The sequence below is a fragment of the Gekko japonicus genome, unplaced genomic scaffold (assembly GCF_001447785.1).
Source record: "Gekko japonicus isolate JY-2015 unplaced genomic scaffold, Gekko_japonicus_V1.1 scaffold3106, whole genome shotgun sequence".
Classification (NCBI taxonomy): Eukaryota; Metazoa; Chordata; class Lepidosauria; order Squamata; family Gekkonidae; genus Gekko; species Gekko japonicus.
The window spans coordinates 162,515-182,390 of record NW_015173231.1 but is presented as its reverse complement, the minus strand read 5'-3'; the positions used below and the strand labels follow the sequence as shown (position 1 = coordinate 182,390).

Here is a 19,876-nt window from a genome sequence, read left to right as displayed (position 1 = left end):
TTTTCTTCTGACAATCGCACCTCCTAAAGGAAGAAATGCATCTTGTTCTTGCATTGGAGAGTTCAGTTTGTAACCTAGGACTTGCTTGTCCTCAGTGCACAGAAATTAGATCAATCAGATACCATATATATATTTTAGAAATGATTTGGAAAATATTTGAACACCTTGTCTTAAAATATTTTATTCATCATGTTAAAATAAAACATTCCATAATCAATTTCTTTTCTTTTCTTTTCTCAATTTTTCGGAAAAAAACAAAAAAGGCTTCAGGAAAAAAACGGAAAAAACCCGTTTTTTTCCCGAATTTTTCCGTTTTTTTTTCGGGCCTTCACATCTCTAGTCATGCCCCCCCCCTTCAAGCAGGGAACAGAGATTTGGAGGAATTAAATACTAGACAGACTTCAAGAAGTAAATTCTGGAGACTTCAGGAAAAGCTTTTCTGACCTGGTCTGTGGGCGGGGGAAAAAGCAGTGATAAAACTCAGGGAAGCAAGAAAGAAGCTCTCTTTTGTGCTGAGTCCATCAGAGCAGACAGAACTCTTAACTGAGGTCTGGAGGAGGCAGCCATTAACCATGTGTGAGCCTGAATAGCTGGAGGAAGCTGCAAGGTAATGGAAACTCTGTAGAGATCTATAGTGTTCCAAGCTAAGGAGCCTGTCCTATATTTTAACATCAGATAGAGCACGTATAGAGGGAGGGACAGAGGAATTGTGTTTTACCCATTTCTTTTGAAACCCTTGCTCAATCTGGTGCTGTGCTAAAAGTATGCTTCTGAACATTTTCTCTTTAATAAATGCTTTATAACTTCTGATGCTGGTAGTAGTTCTCTGTACCACACAGACCTCCACTGTCTCGGACACGCTATTTTAAAAGGGGCGCCAGAGGGAAGGCAGGTAGTTGGCAAGTGGCTATTCCTCAAGGGGCGTACAAGGCAGTAAACTGTCCCCGTGTTAACCAGGCACTGGGCAGTGGGAGACACAGAGGCAAGGCTTCAGAACTTGGAAGGGATGCTGGGAGTCCTGACCCTCCCAGTGGGTAATTCCTTAAAAAGGTCAGGTGATGGCAGTGGGTTACCCAAGAGAAAAAGAAAAGCCGGTGTTGGGAATACCTTGGAGGGCAGGATGGGACAGGGCCTGCGGGCCCAAGTGGGCCCATTCCACCACAGGGAGGAAAGAAGATCTGATAACAGAAATGCATACCCAATAATGAAGAGCAGTGTTCCCTCTAAGCTGAGTTAATGTGAGTTAGCTCACAGTTTTTTAGCCTCTGGCTCACACATTTTTGTCTCAGCTCAGGAAGGATGGCTCCAGAGCAAACTAATGTATGCAGTAGCCAAATCACTTGCTCACAACTTTAATGCCGGTAGCTCACAAAGTAGAATTTTTGCTCACAAGACTCCACAGCTTAGAGGGAACATTGAAGCGTACCTGACTCATGGCTTGGCTTCTTGCAGGGGTGCTGATTGAAACTCTTTCTTTATTCCAGCAGCAGATGTAGAGGAGGCAGCTGAGAAATTCCAAGGGTTCTCTTTGGAAAAAGCCAAGAATGAGAGTGCCAAAGGAAACTTCGGAGATGGATCACAGAGGCAGGAGGAAAGCCATGCAGGTAAGAGAAAGTAAAAGTCAGTTCCTTGTCAAGGAGGGGGTTTCCGTGAAATCCCAGTCCTAGGTCAGTCAAAAAAGAAGGAATGGAGGCCTCCATCCTAATCAGAAAATCCACTCTAGAAAAAATGAAAATGAAAGTGTCGCCTTTGCAAAGACCTTCAGTCAGAGAATGAACATCAGTTAGCAGATGCAAATTCCATCAGGAGAGAAATGGTATAATTGTTTGGTAGTGCGAAAAGAGCTTCAGTTGGAGAAGAGCCATGACTTCACATCAAAGAAGTCACACAGGTGGGGAGCCATATAAGTGTTCAGAGTTGAAGAAGAGAAGAGAAGAGATTGGATTTATACCCCGCCCTTCACTTGGAGTCTCGGGGCGGTTTACACACTCCTTTCCCTTCCCCCCCCCCACAACAGATACCCTGTGAGGTGGGTGGGGCTGAGGGAGCTCTGACAGGAACTGCTCTTTTTCAAGGGCAGCTGTGCCAGAGCTTGTGACTGACCCAAGGTCACATCAGCAGGTGCAAGTGGAAGAGTGGGGACTCAAACCCGGTTCTCCCAGATTAGAGTCCGCACACTTAACCACTACACCAAACTGGCTCTTCCCTAGCATCTCTGATGCAGGTGGCTTAATGAACTCTGAAAGTGTATATTATTGTACACTTCTGTGTACAGCAGGAAGAAGCCACTGAAATACCTGGAGTGTGGATGGAACTCTAGTTGCAGACCAGATTTCCTTGCATGGATTCTTTTTTTTGGGGGGGGGGGCATTTTTTAATATAAAAGACAAACAACAAAGACAAACATACATGCAAAAATTGGGGATTTTCATTGCATCGTTAAGTTGTCTATTTAGTTACCTCATACAATGCCTAATTATATTTTTACTTGTTCCACCTTGTACTTTTATATAAATCTTTTGCATATGGTTAATATAGTTCTTATTTGCTTCCGTAGTCTAGGTGGGACTATAAAGATTTCCCTCCTTTTTTGATTATTCATATTTTTCTGGGTTTTATAGATTTATTCTTAAATAAGATTTTACTGGGATGTAATGAAGGCCTGTTGTATAGAAGGCCTCTCTTTCTTTGTTGGTTAGGGTATTTTTCCAGCTGATGTTAACAGACAAGACAGTAGCATTCTTTTGGTACAGAAGAAGGTATAAGGTTTATGGTTCTAATTGTTTAGGTTATAACTTCATAGTGTCTGGGTCAAAAAGGATTTTTAACTTAGTATCAGAGAAAAACACCTTTGTTTGGGTGAGAACAAGCCTTAGCCAATACGACTCAGGTCAGGTCAAGTAAATCCGTGACACTATTGTATAGACAGGAGCTGCGGTGGCTCAAGTGGTTAAGACACTGAACTGCAGGCTGTGGAAGGTCGGTAGTTCAGCAGTTCGAGACCCGAGTGTGCCGCATGACGGAGTGAGCTCCTGTCTCTAGTTCCAGCTCCTGCCAACCTAGCCGTTCGAAAGCAAGACATTGCAAGTAGATAAATAGGGACCACTTCGGTGGGAAGGTAACAGCGTTCCATGCGCCTTGGTGTTTAGTCACGCCGGCCACATGACCACAGAAACGTCTTCAGACAGCGCTGGCTCTTCGGCTTTGAAACGGAGATGAGCACCGCAACCCTAGAGTCGGACTCGACTGGCTTTCGAGCAAGGGAACCTTTACCTTTTTTTATTGTATACACACCTTTCTTACATTTGACCAATAAGGAGATTTCCATTTAAATGTTTAATTTTTTGTAACCAATTATGCTTTCTGAATATTATTTTCATGATGATGGTATGAGGATGTCATAGTAAGTATTTAACTTCATGTATTTCCAAGATGGGCTCAGAAAGCAGTCAATTTTGATGGGTCCTTTGGCCTAACTGTTTTCTGTGTTTGATTGCAATGAAATACAAGATCTTCCTCCTCATTTTGACTTCAATCTCCTATTTTTGACTGGATATTAATTTATATAACACTTCTAAATCGGTCGTATGTCGATATATTTTATCTGTAAGAATCTTAACCATGTGTTCTAGGGGGTATTTCTTAGCAACAGTTGAATTTAAGAATTTAAAAAGTTAGTGATATAGCTGACTCAGTTTGTAATGAGAGGTAGCGGGATTAAGACTTGATGTATATGTAAGCTGATTACAGGATCTCCTCTCTTGGGTTTTTAGGTAAATAGTGGGTATCTTTACTTTGTCCCTAGATGTAGTTCCCCTACCTTACTTCTGTTGTAATTTTGTAGTGTTTATAAAAATAAATTAAAAAATCCCCTTCGGGGGGCCAAAAAAAAAAGAGGGGGGGAAAAAGAATCTTAACCATGTGTTCTCAACGCTTCCTTCAGTTTGTCCTCTTAACATTAAAGTTAATTAGTCCACCTCTGCCGTTCCAAGCATTTTATTTATAGTTTCTTCTCTTGAAGGTCTTGCATGGATACTAACAGGATTTCTCTCCTTATTCCTGCAGGAGATGATCAGAGGAATGTGGAGGATGAGGAAATGCATTATCTGTCACCAGATGAAGTCAAAAATGAAAACATAAGGGGACACTTCAACAAACAAGTTGGATCTAAGAGGCAGAAAGACAGCCACATGGTGAAGAAGAGGGATAAACCCATTCCTTGCCAAGGGGGGGATTGCTGTGAAGTAATTCTCATGGTGGAGGAAAAAGACAAGTACTTGGAGTGTGGAATGAATGTCTCAGATCAATCCCAATATAATGCCCATTTACGAATGCCTACTGGAAAGGAGGCCCATCAATGGCTGGAGTGTGGAAAGACCAGGATTCCCAGAGCAGAGCTCCTTAGGCACCACAGAACACATAAAGGGGAGAAACCTTGTAGCTGCTCAGACTGTGGCAAGAGTTTCTCAAAGAAATCAGACCTTGTTCAACACCACAGAATTCACTCAGGAGATAAGCTATTTATCTGTTCAGAGACTGGAATGGTGTTCTCTGATGGAGGAAAGGGTAATACACATTTTCCAAAGCTCATTATAATGCAGGCAAATAAATGCTTTCAGTGTGGAAAGTACTTCAGGTACAGATCACAGCTCCTTGTGCACCAAAGGATCCACAGAGGGGAGAAACCTTTTGAATGCCCTGAGTGTGGAATGAAATTCAGGCAGTGTGGCCATCTTCAACAGCATCAAAGAAACCACAAAGGGGAGAAGCCTTTTGAATGCTCAGAGTGTGGAAAGAGATTCAGTCAGCGTAGCAATCTTCAACAGCATCAAAGAAACCACAAAGGGGAGAAGCCTTTTGAATGCTCAGAGTGTGGAAAGAGATTCAGTCAGCGTAGCAATCTTCAACAGCATCAAAGAAACCACAAAGGGGAGAAGCCTTTTGAATGCTCCGAGTGTTCAAAGAGATTCAGTCGGAGTGATGCTCTTCAAAACCATCTAAGAACTCACACAGGGGAGAAGCCCTTTGAATGCTCAGAGTGTGGTAAGAGATTCAGTAGGAGTGGTGCTCTTCAACAGCACCTAAGAACCCACACAAGGGAGAAGCCTTTTGAATGCTCAGAGTGTGGGAAGAGATTCAGTCACAGTGGCACTCTTCAACAGCATCAAAGAACCCACACGGGGGAGAAACCTTTTGAATGCTGTGAGTGTGCAAAGAGATTCAGTCGGATTGATGCTCTTCAAAGTCATCTGAGAAGCCACACAGGGGAGAAGCCTTTTGAATGTTTAGAGTGTGAGAAGAGATTCAGTCACAGTGGTGCTCTTCAAAATCACCTAACATCTCACACTGGGGAGAAGCCCTTTGAATGCTCAGAGTGTAGGAAGAGATTCAATAACAGTAGCACTCTTCAGAAACATCTAAGAACCCACACAGGGGAGAAGCCTTTTGAATGCTCAGAGTGTGGGAGGAGATTCACTCAGCTTGGCAATCTTCAGAAGCATCAAAGAACCCACACAGGGGAGAAGCCTTTTGAATGCTCAGATTGTGGAAAGAGATTCAGTCAGAGTGGCCATCTGCAACAGCATCTAAGAACCCACACAGGGGAGAAACCTTTTGAATGCTCAGAGTGTGGAAAGAGATTCAGTCACAGTGGCACTCTTCAGCTGCACCAAAGAACACACACAGGGGAGAAACCTTTTGAATGCTCAGAGTGTGGAAAGAGATTCAGTCGGAGTGACACTCTTCAAAGTCATCTAAGAACCCACACAGGGGAGAAGCCTTTTGAATGTCCAGAGTGTGGGAAGAGATTCAGTCAGAGTGGCCATCTTCGACAGCATCAAGGAATCCACAGAGGGGACAAGCCTTTTGAATGTTCAGAGTGTAGAAAGAGATTCAGTCAACGTGGCCATCTTCAGCAGCATCTAAGAACCCACAGAAGGAGTAGCCATGTACCTTCTTAGCCCAGGGGTTTTGAACTTATTTCTTATAAGGGCCGGATATGACATAAATGTCATTTTGTTGGGCTGGGCCAGGTGTGCCAGGTACCAGAGATACAAAGTTTAGAAAGGACAAAGGCATGCCCAATTAATGATAATATTTTTTACCCAAAATACTAACGTCCTCAAAATGTTAATAGTATTTCCATTATTTAACATGTAACGGACACCTCTTACTCTGAATTATTGCATCAAAATCTGGAGTCAATGTCTGTGCTGTAGCAATCTTGATTATGCTGTTTAGGTGTTTTTAGGTGTGTATCTGTAAGCCGAGAACGTACTTTTGATTTATGGACATTTATTACAGAATAGAGCTTTTCACAGACATGCATTGTCCCAAACATTGCAAAAATTTTAGAAGCAAAAACTAAGTTGTGGGGGTAATGTGGACCCCCAAACTGGTAAGATTTGCTGATGCTAACTCCAGAAAGCTTATCCTTCAATACAGCATCACAGTGTTCCCCCACCTACCCGTGATTTATGGCTTCCTTTCATTTGTAGGCGGGGAGAAATGTGAATGTCCCATTCTGTCGACTGTACTGATGCATATGTGTAATCCACCTAGAATATGCCTCCCACCTTAGAGAAACGTTTCCTGTCCATCTCCCCCCCCCCCACACAAGTTGTCCTCTTTCCTCTTTGAACATAAGAACATAAGAGACACCAATGTTGGATCAGGCCAAAGGCCCTTCCAGTCCAACACTATCACACAGTGGCCAGAAATACAAGTGCCATCAGGAGGTCCAGCAGTGGGGCCAGGACACTAGAAGCCCTCCCACTGTTGACCCCCCCAAGCACCAAGAATACAGAGCATCACTTGCCCCAGAGCCCCTAGCAATACCTTGTGGCTAATAGCCACTGATGGACCTCTGCTCCATATGCTTATCTCATTCCCGCTTGAAGCCGTCCAGATGCCTTGAAAATAAAATGATGCCACAAAATCTTGGGAAGTCTTTAAGGTGGCTCAAGACTCCTGTTTTATCACAGCCTTCAACTATACCCGTTTTTGCACATCACACATACACCCCGACACAAATACTGAGCATCTTCGTCACCTCACCAGCTATATTTGTCCTCCCCTCACATGGCTTTCCAACATTATGGTTTCCAGTTGGCAAAGGTGTCAGACAAGGATGCATTTTGTCTCCTTATCTCTTCCATCTCTATGCAGAACATATAAGGAAAACTGGATTGGTTTCTGATGAAGGTGGGGTGAAAATTAGTGGAAGATTTAACAAATTTAGATATGCATATGACACCATATTACTGGCAGAAAGCTGAAGACAACTACTCCAGAAGGTTGAAGAAGAAAGTGCTAAATCAGGATCACAGCAGAACATCAAGAAGACAAAAGTAGTGACTGTTAAGGTTGACAATGAAGAGACTGAAAACGTTCAAGAGTTTCTATTCTCCTTGGGCGGGGTAAGTCATCCATGTTGGTGAGGCCACACCCCTCTCCAGGCAGGGCTGTGCAAATTTTTGTGTGCCTTCCAGGACGTAGAGGGAGTATCCTTCCAGTGTGAATAGCCCTGCAGCAGGTCATACGATCTTCGGTCCTATCCCACAGCCATGTACAAAAATACCCATTATGGAGGACTCCTCTTCCAAGAAAACTCAGGGAGTGGGTTCTGGAAAGAACATGGAGCACCCTAAAGATAAGCTCCCTCCACCGGAGGCTTCGGTGAAAGCAGAAGGATCCTTGGCTTCCAAACCACCCGCGGATCCCACAGATTGACCTGGCAGGAAAGGCATGCCTGCTTCCTCTCATGCTCCAGGGATGTCAGGTTCCCTGTCAAATCACTCTCCACACGCACTTTCTTTAGTGAAAGGTTTATTCAGAGATCTGAGATGCTTATGGGTTCAGACTCTTTGTCAGGACTGAGGTGCCAAGGCGGGAAAGCTACCTATAATCACGACCCCAGAATTCCATTCATACACGTCAACAATGCTACAAAGACCATGAAAGTTATACGGTCAACAAGTAAGCAAACATAGAGTCTCCTTCAAGGACACTTCCCGTGTGAAAGATGTCTTTGAGGCGCCATGGAAGAGTTACCAAAGCTAGCCTCCCTAAATTCTACAGGCACTCACTCCCCCGCTCACTCCCCGATGGCAGGCGAGGGCAAGCAATAAGGGTACAGGAATAACAAATGGTTGGGTGCAGGGAGCAAACAGAATACAGGAAGCATGAATGCACTGGGTAGGAATACAACAGGTATAGTTGGTCAAGTGCCCGAGTCTGACAAGGGACGAGCCTCCAGGGACCGGGTGGGACCTGTCAGGGCAACTTGAGGATGTGATGGAAGAGTTGAACCCGATGGACCCGTACCTTATGGGTGCCATCGTGACCCAAAGCCACATTTTTATACTTTTTCCAGTCTGTAGGGCATCAGTCCAGAAAGCACTAGGCCAGCCCACTGTATGGTGATAACATGAGCTTTTGCTAGGGTGAACTTTTGCCTTTTGTTGTTCAGTTGCACAGTCGAGTCTGACTCTTCGCGACCCCATGGACCAGACCACGCCAGGCCTTCCAGTCTTCCGCCGTCCTCTGAAGTTGGCTCAATTTCATGTCTTCCGCCGTCCTTTGAAGTTTGCTCAACTTCATGTTCATTTCATCTATGACACTGTCTAACCATCTCATCCTTTGCCGTCCCGGTCTTCTTTGACCTTCAATCTTTCCCAGCATCAGGGTCTTCTCCAGTGAGTGCTCCCTTCTCATTGGGTGGCCAAAGTATTTGAGCTTCAGTTTCATTATCTGGCCTTCCAGGGAACAGTCAGGGTTGATTTCTTTTAGGACTGACTGATTTGATCTTCTTTCAGTCCAAGGGACTCTCAAGAGTCTTCTCCAGCACCATAGTTCAAAAGAATCTATTCTTCGGCACTTGGCCTTCCTTATAGTCCAACTTTCGCAGCCATACGTGACTCCTGGGAATACCATTGCTTTGACCATGCAGACTTTTGCCTAGATATATTTTATTAACTGCAATGTCAGCAAGACCCAGACAGCTACGGCATCTCCATAGCAATATATGTTTAGGCTTTGAAGCCCGGCACCTAAAGAACGGGGAATGTCAGATACGAATTCAGGCAAAAAGTGTATTTACAGGGCAAGGCCTTCGGTTTTATACCTTGACTGCCAGCAAAAAAAGCAAAGGCTTATGGGACTTCAGAACCAAGAAACCAAAGTCAGTTATAGCAAAACCTATGTAGCATAGAAGAACAGAAAGGCCCAGGCTCATGTAACCCCAGATTCTGCAACAAATATAACCGCTGAGGAACACATAACTTACCAGCATGGGACCAAGGCCTCTAAGCAACACTGGGAGGCGATGTTAATTTGCCAATGGGCAGAGAAATGTTGTCGAGGACTATGTGCTCAACACATCCAAGAGGTTCTGACCTCTACCACGGATTGGCTGAGGCAGATATTCCACAAGTTGGGTTCACTGCTCATGGACTCGTGACATCGAAAAACTGGGAAGCACCCAGGTTTTTCTTGAGGTTTGTGGAGCCAGCGATGGAGGGAGTAGATGCTCTGCTTCAGGGATGGTCTCCAAGGCTGCTATACGTATTTCCCCCAAGACCATTGATCAGCCGGACACTGGCAAAGATCCACAGAGAGAGAGAGTGGAGATTATCTTCCTGGCACTAAACCGTCTGAGACCCTCGTGGTATTCGAAATTGATCCAGAGGTCAACAGTCGAGCCATGGAAACTCCCATGCAGGAAAGACCAGACCTCCTGCGTCAGGGACTGATCTTCAATCCAAATCTCCGAACTGTTAAAGCTGACGGCATGGAAGTTGAAAGGTCAGACTTGGTTCAGTCTGGTTTCTCAGCAGAGATTGTGGACATCATGGTCCAGGCCAGACGCCCACAGCAATATGTAATTATACATGAGCAGCATTCTCAAATGGGACAAAGGCCCATCAAATAGAGCCATTCAGGCCATCTCAAAAAGACATTCTCACTTTCTTGCATGTTGGCTGGAAGAAGGGTCTCAGACCAAATACCCTGAAGTGCCAGGAGGCTGTAATCACAGTGGTGTTTGGGGGAGCAGGGGGGATGACAAAGGTTGCTTCAGATGAGTACCTGTGTGGCACAGCTAGCACCCCCAGTTAGGCGCAGGAGCTCATTAGCATAACTCATTAGCGTAACTTATTTGCATATGCCACACCCCCTGACATCACTGGAAATTTGTCAGAAGGCAACATCCACCGCTCAGGCTCCACTGGACTGTTTTGGATTGCTAGCTAGGGGGGAATGTGCAGATCTGTCCTCCCAGAGGAGGGAGAGCTTGTACCTGAATAAAGCTTGGTCTTAAAGGTGCCACTGGACTGTTTTGGGCCGGGGGGAGCTCTGCAACTTACCTGGCTGCTTCTTGCTCTGACTGAGGGTTGCTGGGAGCAGGGGGTGGGGCTTGTTACATGTGCCCGCCCCCTGGGCTCTTTACTGCTGGAGCTCTGCTCCTGTGCGCTCCTGCAGGAAATGACCTCTGGTCTAAAGTGCTTCAGGCTCTGGTAAAACATCCCTTTGAGCCCTTGAAGTCAATAGATCTAAAATTACTGTCTTGGAAGGTCGCCTTCCTCATTGCTATAACATCTGTAAGACGGGTCTTGAGTTAGCTGTTCTGTCTGTCAGGAAGGAGCTATATATATTTCACAGAGATTCTGTGGCTTTATGCACATAGCCATCGATACCAAAAGTCAGTTCCTCTTTTCATGTAAACCGTTGGATAATTTACCATCTTTCTGCCCTAGGCCCACCCATCCCATCCCAGAGAGCAGTCATGGCACAAGCTACATGTTCGGAAAGCCCTCCGGGTCTACATAGACTGAACAGCGGGATTCAGAGTTTCAGACTCTTGGTTTCTCATGGGACTTTGAATTTGGGGGAAAGCGTTTCCTTTTCCTTCTTGATCAGAGCTTGCATTAATAAGGCCTATGAGGTTCTGGGACTGAGAGTGCCCACAGGGTTCACCGCTCATTCTACCAGTGTGGCGGCGGCTTCAGCCACATTCACCACTAGGACTCCTGTAGAGATTTGTAGTGTGGCCACCTGGTCCTCATTTGGTACTTTTGTCAAACATTATAGGGTAGATCAGCAGCAGTCAGTGGAGACTGCCTTGGGTAGACGGGTTCTCCAACAGGTTTTGAAGTAAGTCTTACTCCGTATTCCCACCTTGTGTTACTTCATAGCTAGTGTATATAACCAATGTGGATGACTTCCCCTGCTGAAGGAGAACAAAACATTGGACCCACTTGAAGTTTTCTTCTCTTTGGCGGGGCAAAGTCATCCAGTGTATATTCCCATATGTTCCTGGTGTTATGTTCTGAATATGTTCAATAGATGTTCCTTGGTTCAGTTACCTTGAGTCAGCGTTTACATTAGGAGCTAGGCTATTCTATGTCTGGAAGGACACTCCCTCTGAGTCCTGGAAAGCATATAAATTTGCGTAGCCCTGCCTGGAGAGAGAGGGGTGTGGCCTAACCAATGTGGATTACTTCACCCCACCAAAGAGAAGAAACCTTCAGGTAAGTCCAGTGTTTTGTTCCTTGTTCCATCATCAACCAAAAGGGAGACTGCACCCCAAAAATTAGAAAGATATTGAAACCTGGATGGCTTCTAATGACAGGACGTTTTGGAGAATGTTAATTCAGAGGGTTGCCGTAAGTCAGAAATGACTTGACGGCACAACACATGCATCAAGTGGATAAGAAAGGAAACTGGAATTTGTGTGAATGTTCCTTCACCAATGTTAAGTGTCTTTGAGACCAAGAAACTTATGCTTGTGTATGTAAGCAGAGACTGCCAAGAAGCCTCTCTCATCAGTTTGTAACTATCTGGTGTTAATATTTGTACAAAGTTACCTCTTCCCTGTGCCTTTTCACCTCATAACTCCTAAACCCTGATTCCTTCCTGACCATTTCCCTTAAATGTGAAATAAAATAGTTTGTTGGGTTTGATTTACCATACCCCTATTGTGTGCTGCTAAGCAAAGAAGAACAAGACAAAGAGAATCCTGAGGGTAGGTGAAATTGTCATAGCATGTCATAGCACTGTCCCATGGGGCACCAGTTTTAAGTAAAAACATAAGATGTCCTTTAAAAAGATGGGCATGGAGTTTATCTGTACCCCATCTTATTTCCCATCAGGGACTCAAAAGGGCTTATGACATTTTTACACTTTCCATTCCATCCTAACCAGAGCCTTGTGAGACAGGTCAGCTTGAGAGAATGTGATGGGCCCAAGGTCACAAGCAAGTTTTCAGGCATTTGCACCTGGGTCTCTCAGATCCTAGCCTAATGCTCTAACTGCTGTCCCTCCCTGGCTGTTGCTATAAATCTTCTCACATAAGAATGACTCCAGAGACAGTCCCTGGCAGGAAAAAGGTAGTGGGGGCATACATGAAACCAACTGGGGCTACAAAAGTACTAAGCTGAGAGGTTCAGGTTTATCATCGATATCGAAAAACAGAAGCAGCCAAGGGGCCCCAAACAATCACTGATAGTTTCAAAGGTTACCAGGGAACCGAGAAGAGAGGTGAACTACTCAGGCTGGTCTCCAAAAAGCATGCTTGTTGATCCATTTCGAATTCCCCATGGAGATGGCAACAGCAAGACTTGACTCTGCCTGAAACAGTACATGTGCTGAAAAAGACCAGGTGTTAGTACTGAGACTGCAGCAAGGTGGTGGAACCATGTCTGCTGGGTCACTGGGTTGGCCTTGAGAATGAAGAATTAGCAAGAGGGCTTGGAGCCATGAGTGACAGAGAATCAGTTCTGACCCTTGGAGCCGAGGCAGTCCCAATAGAGTAGTTCCCCTAGCTCTTTTTCTACGAAACGACCCCTGGTCCCAGAACACAACTAACAAGGACCAAAAACGCCACCACTTCAGCAGCTCTCCAAACCTGGCTGAAGAGTCCAAACAACCCCAACTGAAAGGCACAATACCCTCCGGATACATTATACCTTTTGCAACAAGTACTGGCATTTAGACTTGCTTATCTCAAAATCCCCCTGAATATTCCAGAATCCAGAGCACAAGAGAGAGAACTCTGGGACCCTGTGGCCCATGTCAAGCAGGAGTCCCCCAGGCCCACTTTGGGAACTGATCAGCCAGATAGGACCAGAACCACCAGACGATGGTGCCCCCAATTACTATCTTGCTGACTTGGCAGAGAAGGATACCACCGTCTACAGTATTGATGGAGATTCAGCAGGGACACTCTCCACCCCCTTTCCCAGGACAGATCTCCCCTTACGGCCGCTGAAGCAGTTGCAGCTCCAAAAACATGCCTGAAACATGGATACAGAAGGAACCCATATCCAGATTTTAAACCTAGGGATTGATGCCACTTTTCTCTTTATTAGATTTTTTTTTCTCCTGTAGATGAGAGGTTTCTACACCTCTCCTAGACAAAAAGAACTCAGCAGCATTCTCACAATAACCAAAAAGCTGATATTTTGGCACGCAACCAATGCACCATTTACCAGGGCTCCCTGAAGAGATGAGTAGGGCCTCTCCTTGGAGATCTTCCAGAAGCACTGCCAGGCCTACTTGTTTGCCGGGGCTTTTGAATGGTAGGCAACTTTAAAGGGGGGCAAGGGGGGAGAGATGTGGAGCTTGCTGTGTTCTTTTTGATCTTAGCTGAAAATGTATTTAAGTAAGCTGACTTGAACCACAAGGAAAACGGGATATGTTTTAATAAAATAAATCACATATTCTAATAGCGAAGTTGGCAAATCTGAGTATACCTAAATGCGGTGACGAGCTGTGAATGGGAAGACAGATCTTTCTAGAAGCTGAAAAATTCCCCAGGGTTGCAGAAAAATGTGAAATATATTAGGAAAAAATGTTTTTAAACAATATGATAAAAGGAGCACCTGTAGCTTTAAGAAATGGATTGCCAAAGTGGCTGTTGCTAGGCAACCACAGCATTCCATACTGGGTTTCTGTGAGTAAAAGGCAGGGGGAGAGGAAAAGGTCCTCTTCAGGGGTGCTTTGGCCTTTGAGGGAGGACTCACAGGGGACAGGCCGTCCTAGAGTTGCCAGTTTTAGATTGACAAATTCCTGGAGATTTGGGTGTTGAGCCTTGGAGAGGGCAGGGCTTGGGGAGATGAGGAGCCTCAGCCGGATATTATTTATTTATGTTATTTATAGTTTGCCTTTCTCATTTGGACTCAAGGCAGATTACACAGAGTGTGTTAACACAATCGACAAGATGGAGCAGTCAATAAACAACATGATAGAATGAAGGTATGTAGAACCAATCCAAAAATCTAAAAACAGGACTAAAGCAAAAGCATAACCTGCCACATTAAACGATTCAAAAATTACATAGTAGTATCCTCATTTCAGTACGCTAAACACAGTAGCATAGACTACAGTTCCTAATCATTTATCCAAGTAATTTTGTGAGTCATTTAGTACAGTGCAACTCTGTGGCATGCATAGAAAAGCTCTCTTGAATCAGTGTTTTGGATAGTTTGTGGAAAGCCAGGAGAGTAGCAGACTTCCTGACTTCCTCAGGCAGGCCACAACAGAGAAGGCGCAGGTATGGGCGGTTCTTGGTTTTGCCCATTTGCAGGTTGGCACCTGCAGAAGACCTCACGCACATGAGTGAAGCTGTTGTGGTGGTGCATTATGGCGGTCTTGCAAATACGAGGGTCCAAGGCCTTGAAGAGTTTTGTATGTAACATGCTTTGCATGTAATATCCAATACTTTATATCGCAGATATCAGAAAGAGTTAGCGTTAGCTTGACAGATAATCTATGAAGAAAGGTTAAAGCACTTGGGGCTCTTTAGCTTGGAGAAACGACGGCTGAGGGGTGACATGATTGAGGTTTATAAGATTATGCATGGGATAGAGCAGAAAAGAGGTACTTTTCTCCCTTTCTCATACTACAAGAACTCGTGGGCGCTCAATTAAATTGTTGAGCGGTCGGGTTAGAACGGAGAAAAGGAAGTCCTTCTTCACCCAAAGAGTGATTCACTGCCACAGGAGGTGGTGGTGGCTATAAGCATGGAATTAGATAAGCATATGGAGCAGAAGTCCATCGGTGGCTATTAGCCACAAGGTATAGATAGGGACTCTCAGGCTGGGGCAAGTGATGCCCTGTATTCTTGGTGCTTGGGGGGGAGGGACAACAGTGGGAGGGCTTCTAGTGTCCTGGCCCCACTAATGGACCTCCTGATGGCACCTGGCATTTTTGGCCACTGTGTGACAGAGTGTCGGACTGGATGGGCCATTGGCCTGATCCAACACTGGCTTCTCTTATGTTCTTATAACCTGAAGTAGTGAGTTTCACAGAGAAGGGCAACCACTAAAAAGGCCCTTCTTCGTGTAGCTACTTTCTGAGCCTTTTTGAACCTGCAAAACCTGAGCATTTGAAGAAGACCCTCATCAGAAACAGCTATTCCTATGCAAGTTCACCCTCATATGGATTCTCTGAGGAACATGAAACTTGGATCTGTGCCTCAGACTCTTGCCACACATTGAGCATTGATGAGGTTCCTCCCCTGGGTGGATCCCTCAATGCTAAGGAGATATCAGCTGATCCTTCAACCTACAGAGTCCATCCCTATCCTAGCTTTCTTCCCTGTGGGATCTGTTTGAAGTTCTGAACATGACTAAAGGTATTTCCAGAGTCCCAGCATTTATAACATTTCTTCCCAATTAGGGTAAGGTTTCTGTGTAGAATGCAGCTCTTTACACTTTGTATAGTCTGTGGTTGTCTTTTAGGTGTGAAATAGAATAGCTCTTTACACAGGCTAAGCAGTTATATGGTTATTCCTTGTGTGAATTCTTAGATGCTTCTGAAGATGGCCACTCTGACTGAATTTCTTGCCACACTCTGAGCATTCAAACGGTTTCTCCCCTGTGTGGGTTCTTTGGTGCCGTTGAAGATGGCCATGCCAAACAAATCCCTTTCCACACTCTGAGCATTCAAAAGGTTTCTCTCCTGTGTGGGTTCTTTGATGCTGGTGTAGAGTGCCACTGTGACTGAATCTCTTTCCGCACTCTGAGCATTCAAAAGGTTTCTCTCCTGTGTGGATTCTTTGGTGCCGTTGAAGACTACCGGGCCAAATGAATCCCTTTCCACACTCTGAGCATTCGAAAGGTTTTTCCCCTATGTGGGTTATTTCATGATGTTGAAGTTGTTCCCTCCAGGTGAAACTTTTTCCACACTGTGAGCATTCAAAGGGTTTTTCCCCTGTGTGGGTTCTTTGATGCTGCTGAAGTGTCCTATTCCAACTGAATCTCTTTCCACACACTGAGCATTCAAAAGGTTTCTGCCCTGTGTGGTTTATTTCATGCTGTTGAAGTTGTTTTCTCCAGGTGAAACTTTTTCCACACTGTGAGCATTCAAAAGGTTTCTCCCCTGTATGAGTTCTTAGGTGCAATTTAAGACTGCCCTTCACGCGAAATCTCTTTCCACACTCTGAGCATTCAAAAGATTTCTCACCTGTGTGGGATCTTCGATGCTTTTGAAGACAGCCACTCTGACTGAATTTCTTTCCATGCTCTGAGATTTCAGAATGTTTCTCCCCTGTGTGGGATCTTTGATGCTGTTGAAGATGGCCACTCTGACTGAATTTCTTTCCACACTCTGAGCATTCAAAAGGTTTCTCCGTTCTGTGGGTTCTTTGGTGCTTTTGAAGACGGCCACTCTGATTGAATTTCTTTCCACACTCTGAGCATTCAAAAGGCTTCTCTCCTGTGTGGGTTCTTAGATGCTGTCGAAGATAGCCACTCCGACTGAATTTCTTTCCACACTCTGAGCATTCAAAAGGTTTTTCTCCTGTGTGGATTCTTCGGTGCTGGTGAAGATGGCCACTCTGACTGAATCTCTTTCCACACTCTGAGCATTCAAAAGGTTTCTCCCCTGTGTGGATTCTTTGATGCCGTTGAAGATTGCTACTGTGACTGAATCTCTTTCCACACGCTGAGCATGTATAAGGTTTGTCCCCTGTGTGGATTCTCTGATGCTGTCGAAGAGTACCACTTTGATTCAACCTCTTTCCACTCGCTGAGTATTCAGAAGATTTCTCCCCTCTGTTGATTCTTTGGTGCACAGGGAGCTGTGATCTGTATTTGAAGTACTTTCCATACCAAAAGCATTTATGTGCCTTCATTATGCTGTACTTTGGAAAATGGATATTACTTTTTCTTCTGAAGTTTCCTTTGGTGTCTTCATTCTTGGCTATTTCCAAAAAGAACCCCTGGGATTCCCCAACCATCTCCTCTATGTCTGTACCTGGAATAAAGAAAGAAGTCTAATCAGGAGCCATGCAAGAAGCCAAGCTACCAATCAGGCACTGGTCATTAATGGGTATGCAGTTCCTTTATCATAACTTCTTCCCCACCCAACTGAGTAGCTGATCGCACCTTACCTCAGCCAGTAAAGCTGTTTTTGTATTCTGCCTATCCATCTCATTCTCACCCTCCTCTGTATGTACTTCAAAGGGGAAAGTGGCATGGAATCATTCCCCAAGGCTCACGTTTGACTTTCCGTGCAGCTCTTTTGATTCTCTGCCCTTGACAATTAAGTACAAGAAGTTATCAGGTGGGCTCTCCTTCTTTGGAAGTTTTTAAGCAGAGGCTAGAATGGCCATCTGACAGCAATGCTGATTCTGTGAAATTAAACCAGAAACACTAAACTCTGAAAGTGGGATGCACCTAAAAAGCTCCCCACTACTGGAAAAAGAATCATGTATTGTAAGAGTATAAATATTCCACCAATGAAAATTCACAAGTAGTAACTCCACAAGAAGCGGGACCCGCGATACTTGCGGGGGGAGGAGTATTCCCAAAGACTCCCGGCCTCCAGAAGCAGCTCCACATTCAAGAGGAGGAAGCAGCCGTGGGTAAGCCTTCTCCCGCCCCGCCCCCAGCACTGGCAGCGAGGCCTGAGTGGCTCCCAGCTGCCGGGTCCGCCAAGCCTCCCCCCCGGCACCGGTGGTGAGCCCTGATTGGCTCCCAGCCGCTGGGCCCACCGAATCTTCTCCGCCCTGCCCACCCCCCGCACCAGCGGCGAGGCCTGAGTGGCTCCCACCCACCAGCTCATTGAGTCTTCTCTGCATCCCCCATGTCGGCAGCGAGGCCTGAGCGGCTCCCAGCCACTGGCCCAGCCAAGCCTCCCCCCACCAACTGCGATGAGGCAGAGTTCCCAGTGCATGCGCAGGGAACGCTCTTTACTTTTGAAGAGATTTAAGTATCCCCTGTATAGGTTTTTTTAACTTTTCAGATTTTTCTGCACACCTGGGGATTGCCCCAAGTGTGCAGGAAAATCTCTTTGCCCCCCCAAGTGCCCCCGATGTGCGGATTTAGATATCCGCACAGAGGGAGTGTCTTGGCTATTAGTATATAGATTGAAGATAGCACAACACTACAGTCAAATACAAATGACTGTGCAAATTAACTCACAGAATTTACAAAAACACGGTTGCCAAATGAACAAATAGGATGTAGTCAAGCAAAATCTGACTCTACAATAGCTGAGGCATCCCGTAAAAATGGTTACTAGAACATTGGGAGATTACAAAATGCTGTGTACGGTATAACAGCGAATAACAGCAATACAATGTCCTGGTATCGTTTCCTTGTCTCCATAAGAATTCTTCTTCAGTCGCTATTACAGTGAGAATGAGTCTATGTTGAATGAAGCAGTGTAAGAAACACTCTTAAAGCCTCCCGAGGGAATGACCTGTAGTGATAATCTCCCAGTCTCCTGTCTGGGATAATAAGGTTACACTACCATCGAAAAAAGGAACATATACTCCACAATAAATCTGGCTCAGTCTGTTGACAATTCAAAAGTGCTTTGTTCTTGTGGCCCTTTCTTACATGCCCAGGGAAATGCCGATGACCACTTTGGGGTCAGGAAGCAATTTTTCTTCAGGCCAGTTTGGCCAGGGATCCTGGAGGGGTTTTTTTGCCATCTTCTGGACATGGAACAGGGGTCACTGGGGGTGTGGGGGGAGAGGTATCTGCGAATTTCCTCCCTCCCTCCTTTCCTTTTATAATTAAACCAAACCAAGAACTGCTAAGAAGTGAGGCAGAAATCCTCCTTTCCTATTCCTTCCTCAGTCCTTTGACATAATCATGAAGGATACTCACTCGCAGCCAGCTCCTCTGGGAAGGAAATACTCTCTGAAGATCCTCTTGAGAAACTCTCTGGCCTTTCTTCGGACACAAGACCTTTGTCTGTCCCCACCACAGTCTCTCTTACACTCCATGGTTCTTTGGCACAGAGGAAAAGAAAGCGATTATTCTTATGCGGGGAAGGGAAGAAATCCAAGAAAGGGTGGAAACCTGGTCAGGATCAAGGCCCACAATCCGAACCCGTGCAAGGGGGACGGATCCATTCGAGATCACACTCAGAGCGGATGACGGGAATCCCACCTGTGGGAAGTGTTGCTGGGAGGAGGGTTTAGATTTGTTAGGCTCTGGGGAACTTTCTGGGACAAGCCAAACCGATACAAAAGAAGCAGGCCTCACTTGAACCAAAAGGAAACCAGGCTGCTGGTGATTAATATCAAAAAAAGGTGGCAGAGTAGCTTTTAGACTCATCCCAGTGGGGAAAGCTGACAGGAAAACAGGGAACCTCCAGTTCGGGCAAGTCAGTCCAAAGGCATGACTGCAAAAACACTCAGGGTAATATTGATGAGCATAATATAACTTGGGAGTGAGAGCGATGGCAACTGAAGGCTGTGTGGCGACTAAAGGGCCGAGAGAGACGAGGGTCGCTGGAGAGGGAAACACATTAGAGGTTTCTCTATGGCAAGGCTACAAATCTCTGAGGCAAGATGAAGAAGAAGAGATTGGATTTATATCCCGCCCTTCACTACCCGAAGGAGTCTCAGAGCGGTTTACAA

General features: G+C 45.3%; 1 protein-coding gene and 1 pseudogene across 1 annotated transcript; one reads left to right on the top strand and one right to left on the bottom strand.

The window, feature by feature from the left end:
* Nucleotides 1-1,484: 1,484 nt before the first annotated feature.
* On the top strand, nt 1,485-6,074 carry LOC107120111 (gastrula zinc finger protein XlCGF57.1-like; the record flags this gene model as incomplete). The annotated part of the gene is made up of 2 exons (XM_015422754.1): nt 1,485-1,604; nt 4,066-6,074. Coding segments are annotated over 2 exons (2,015 nt in total), but the record flags the coding sequence as incomplete, so codon positions are not given.
* Nucleotides 6,075-15,463: 9,389 nt separating this feature from the next.
* The window catches only part of LOC107120110, a 46,127-nt pseudogene continuing 41,714 nt past the window's right edge, over nt 15,464-19,876 (bottom strand).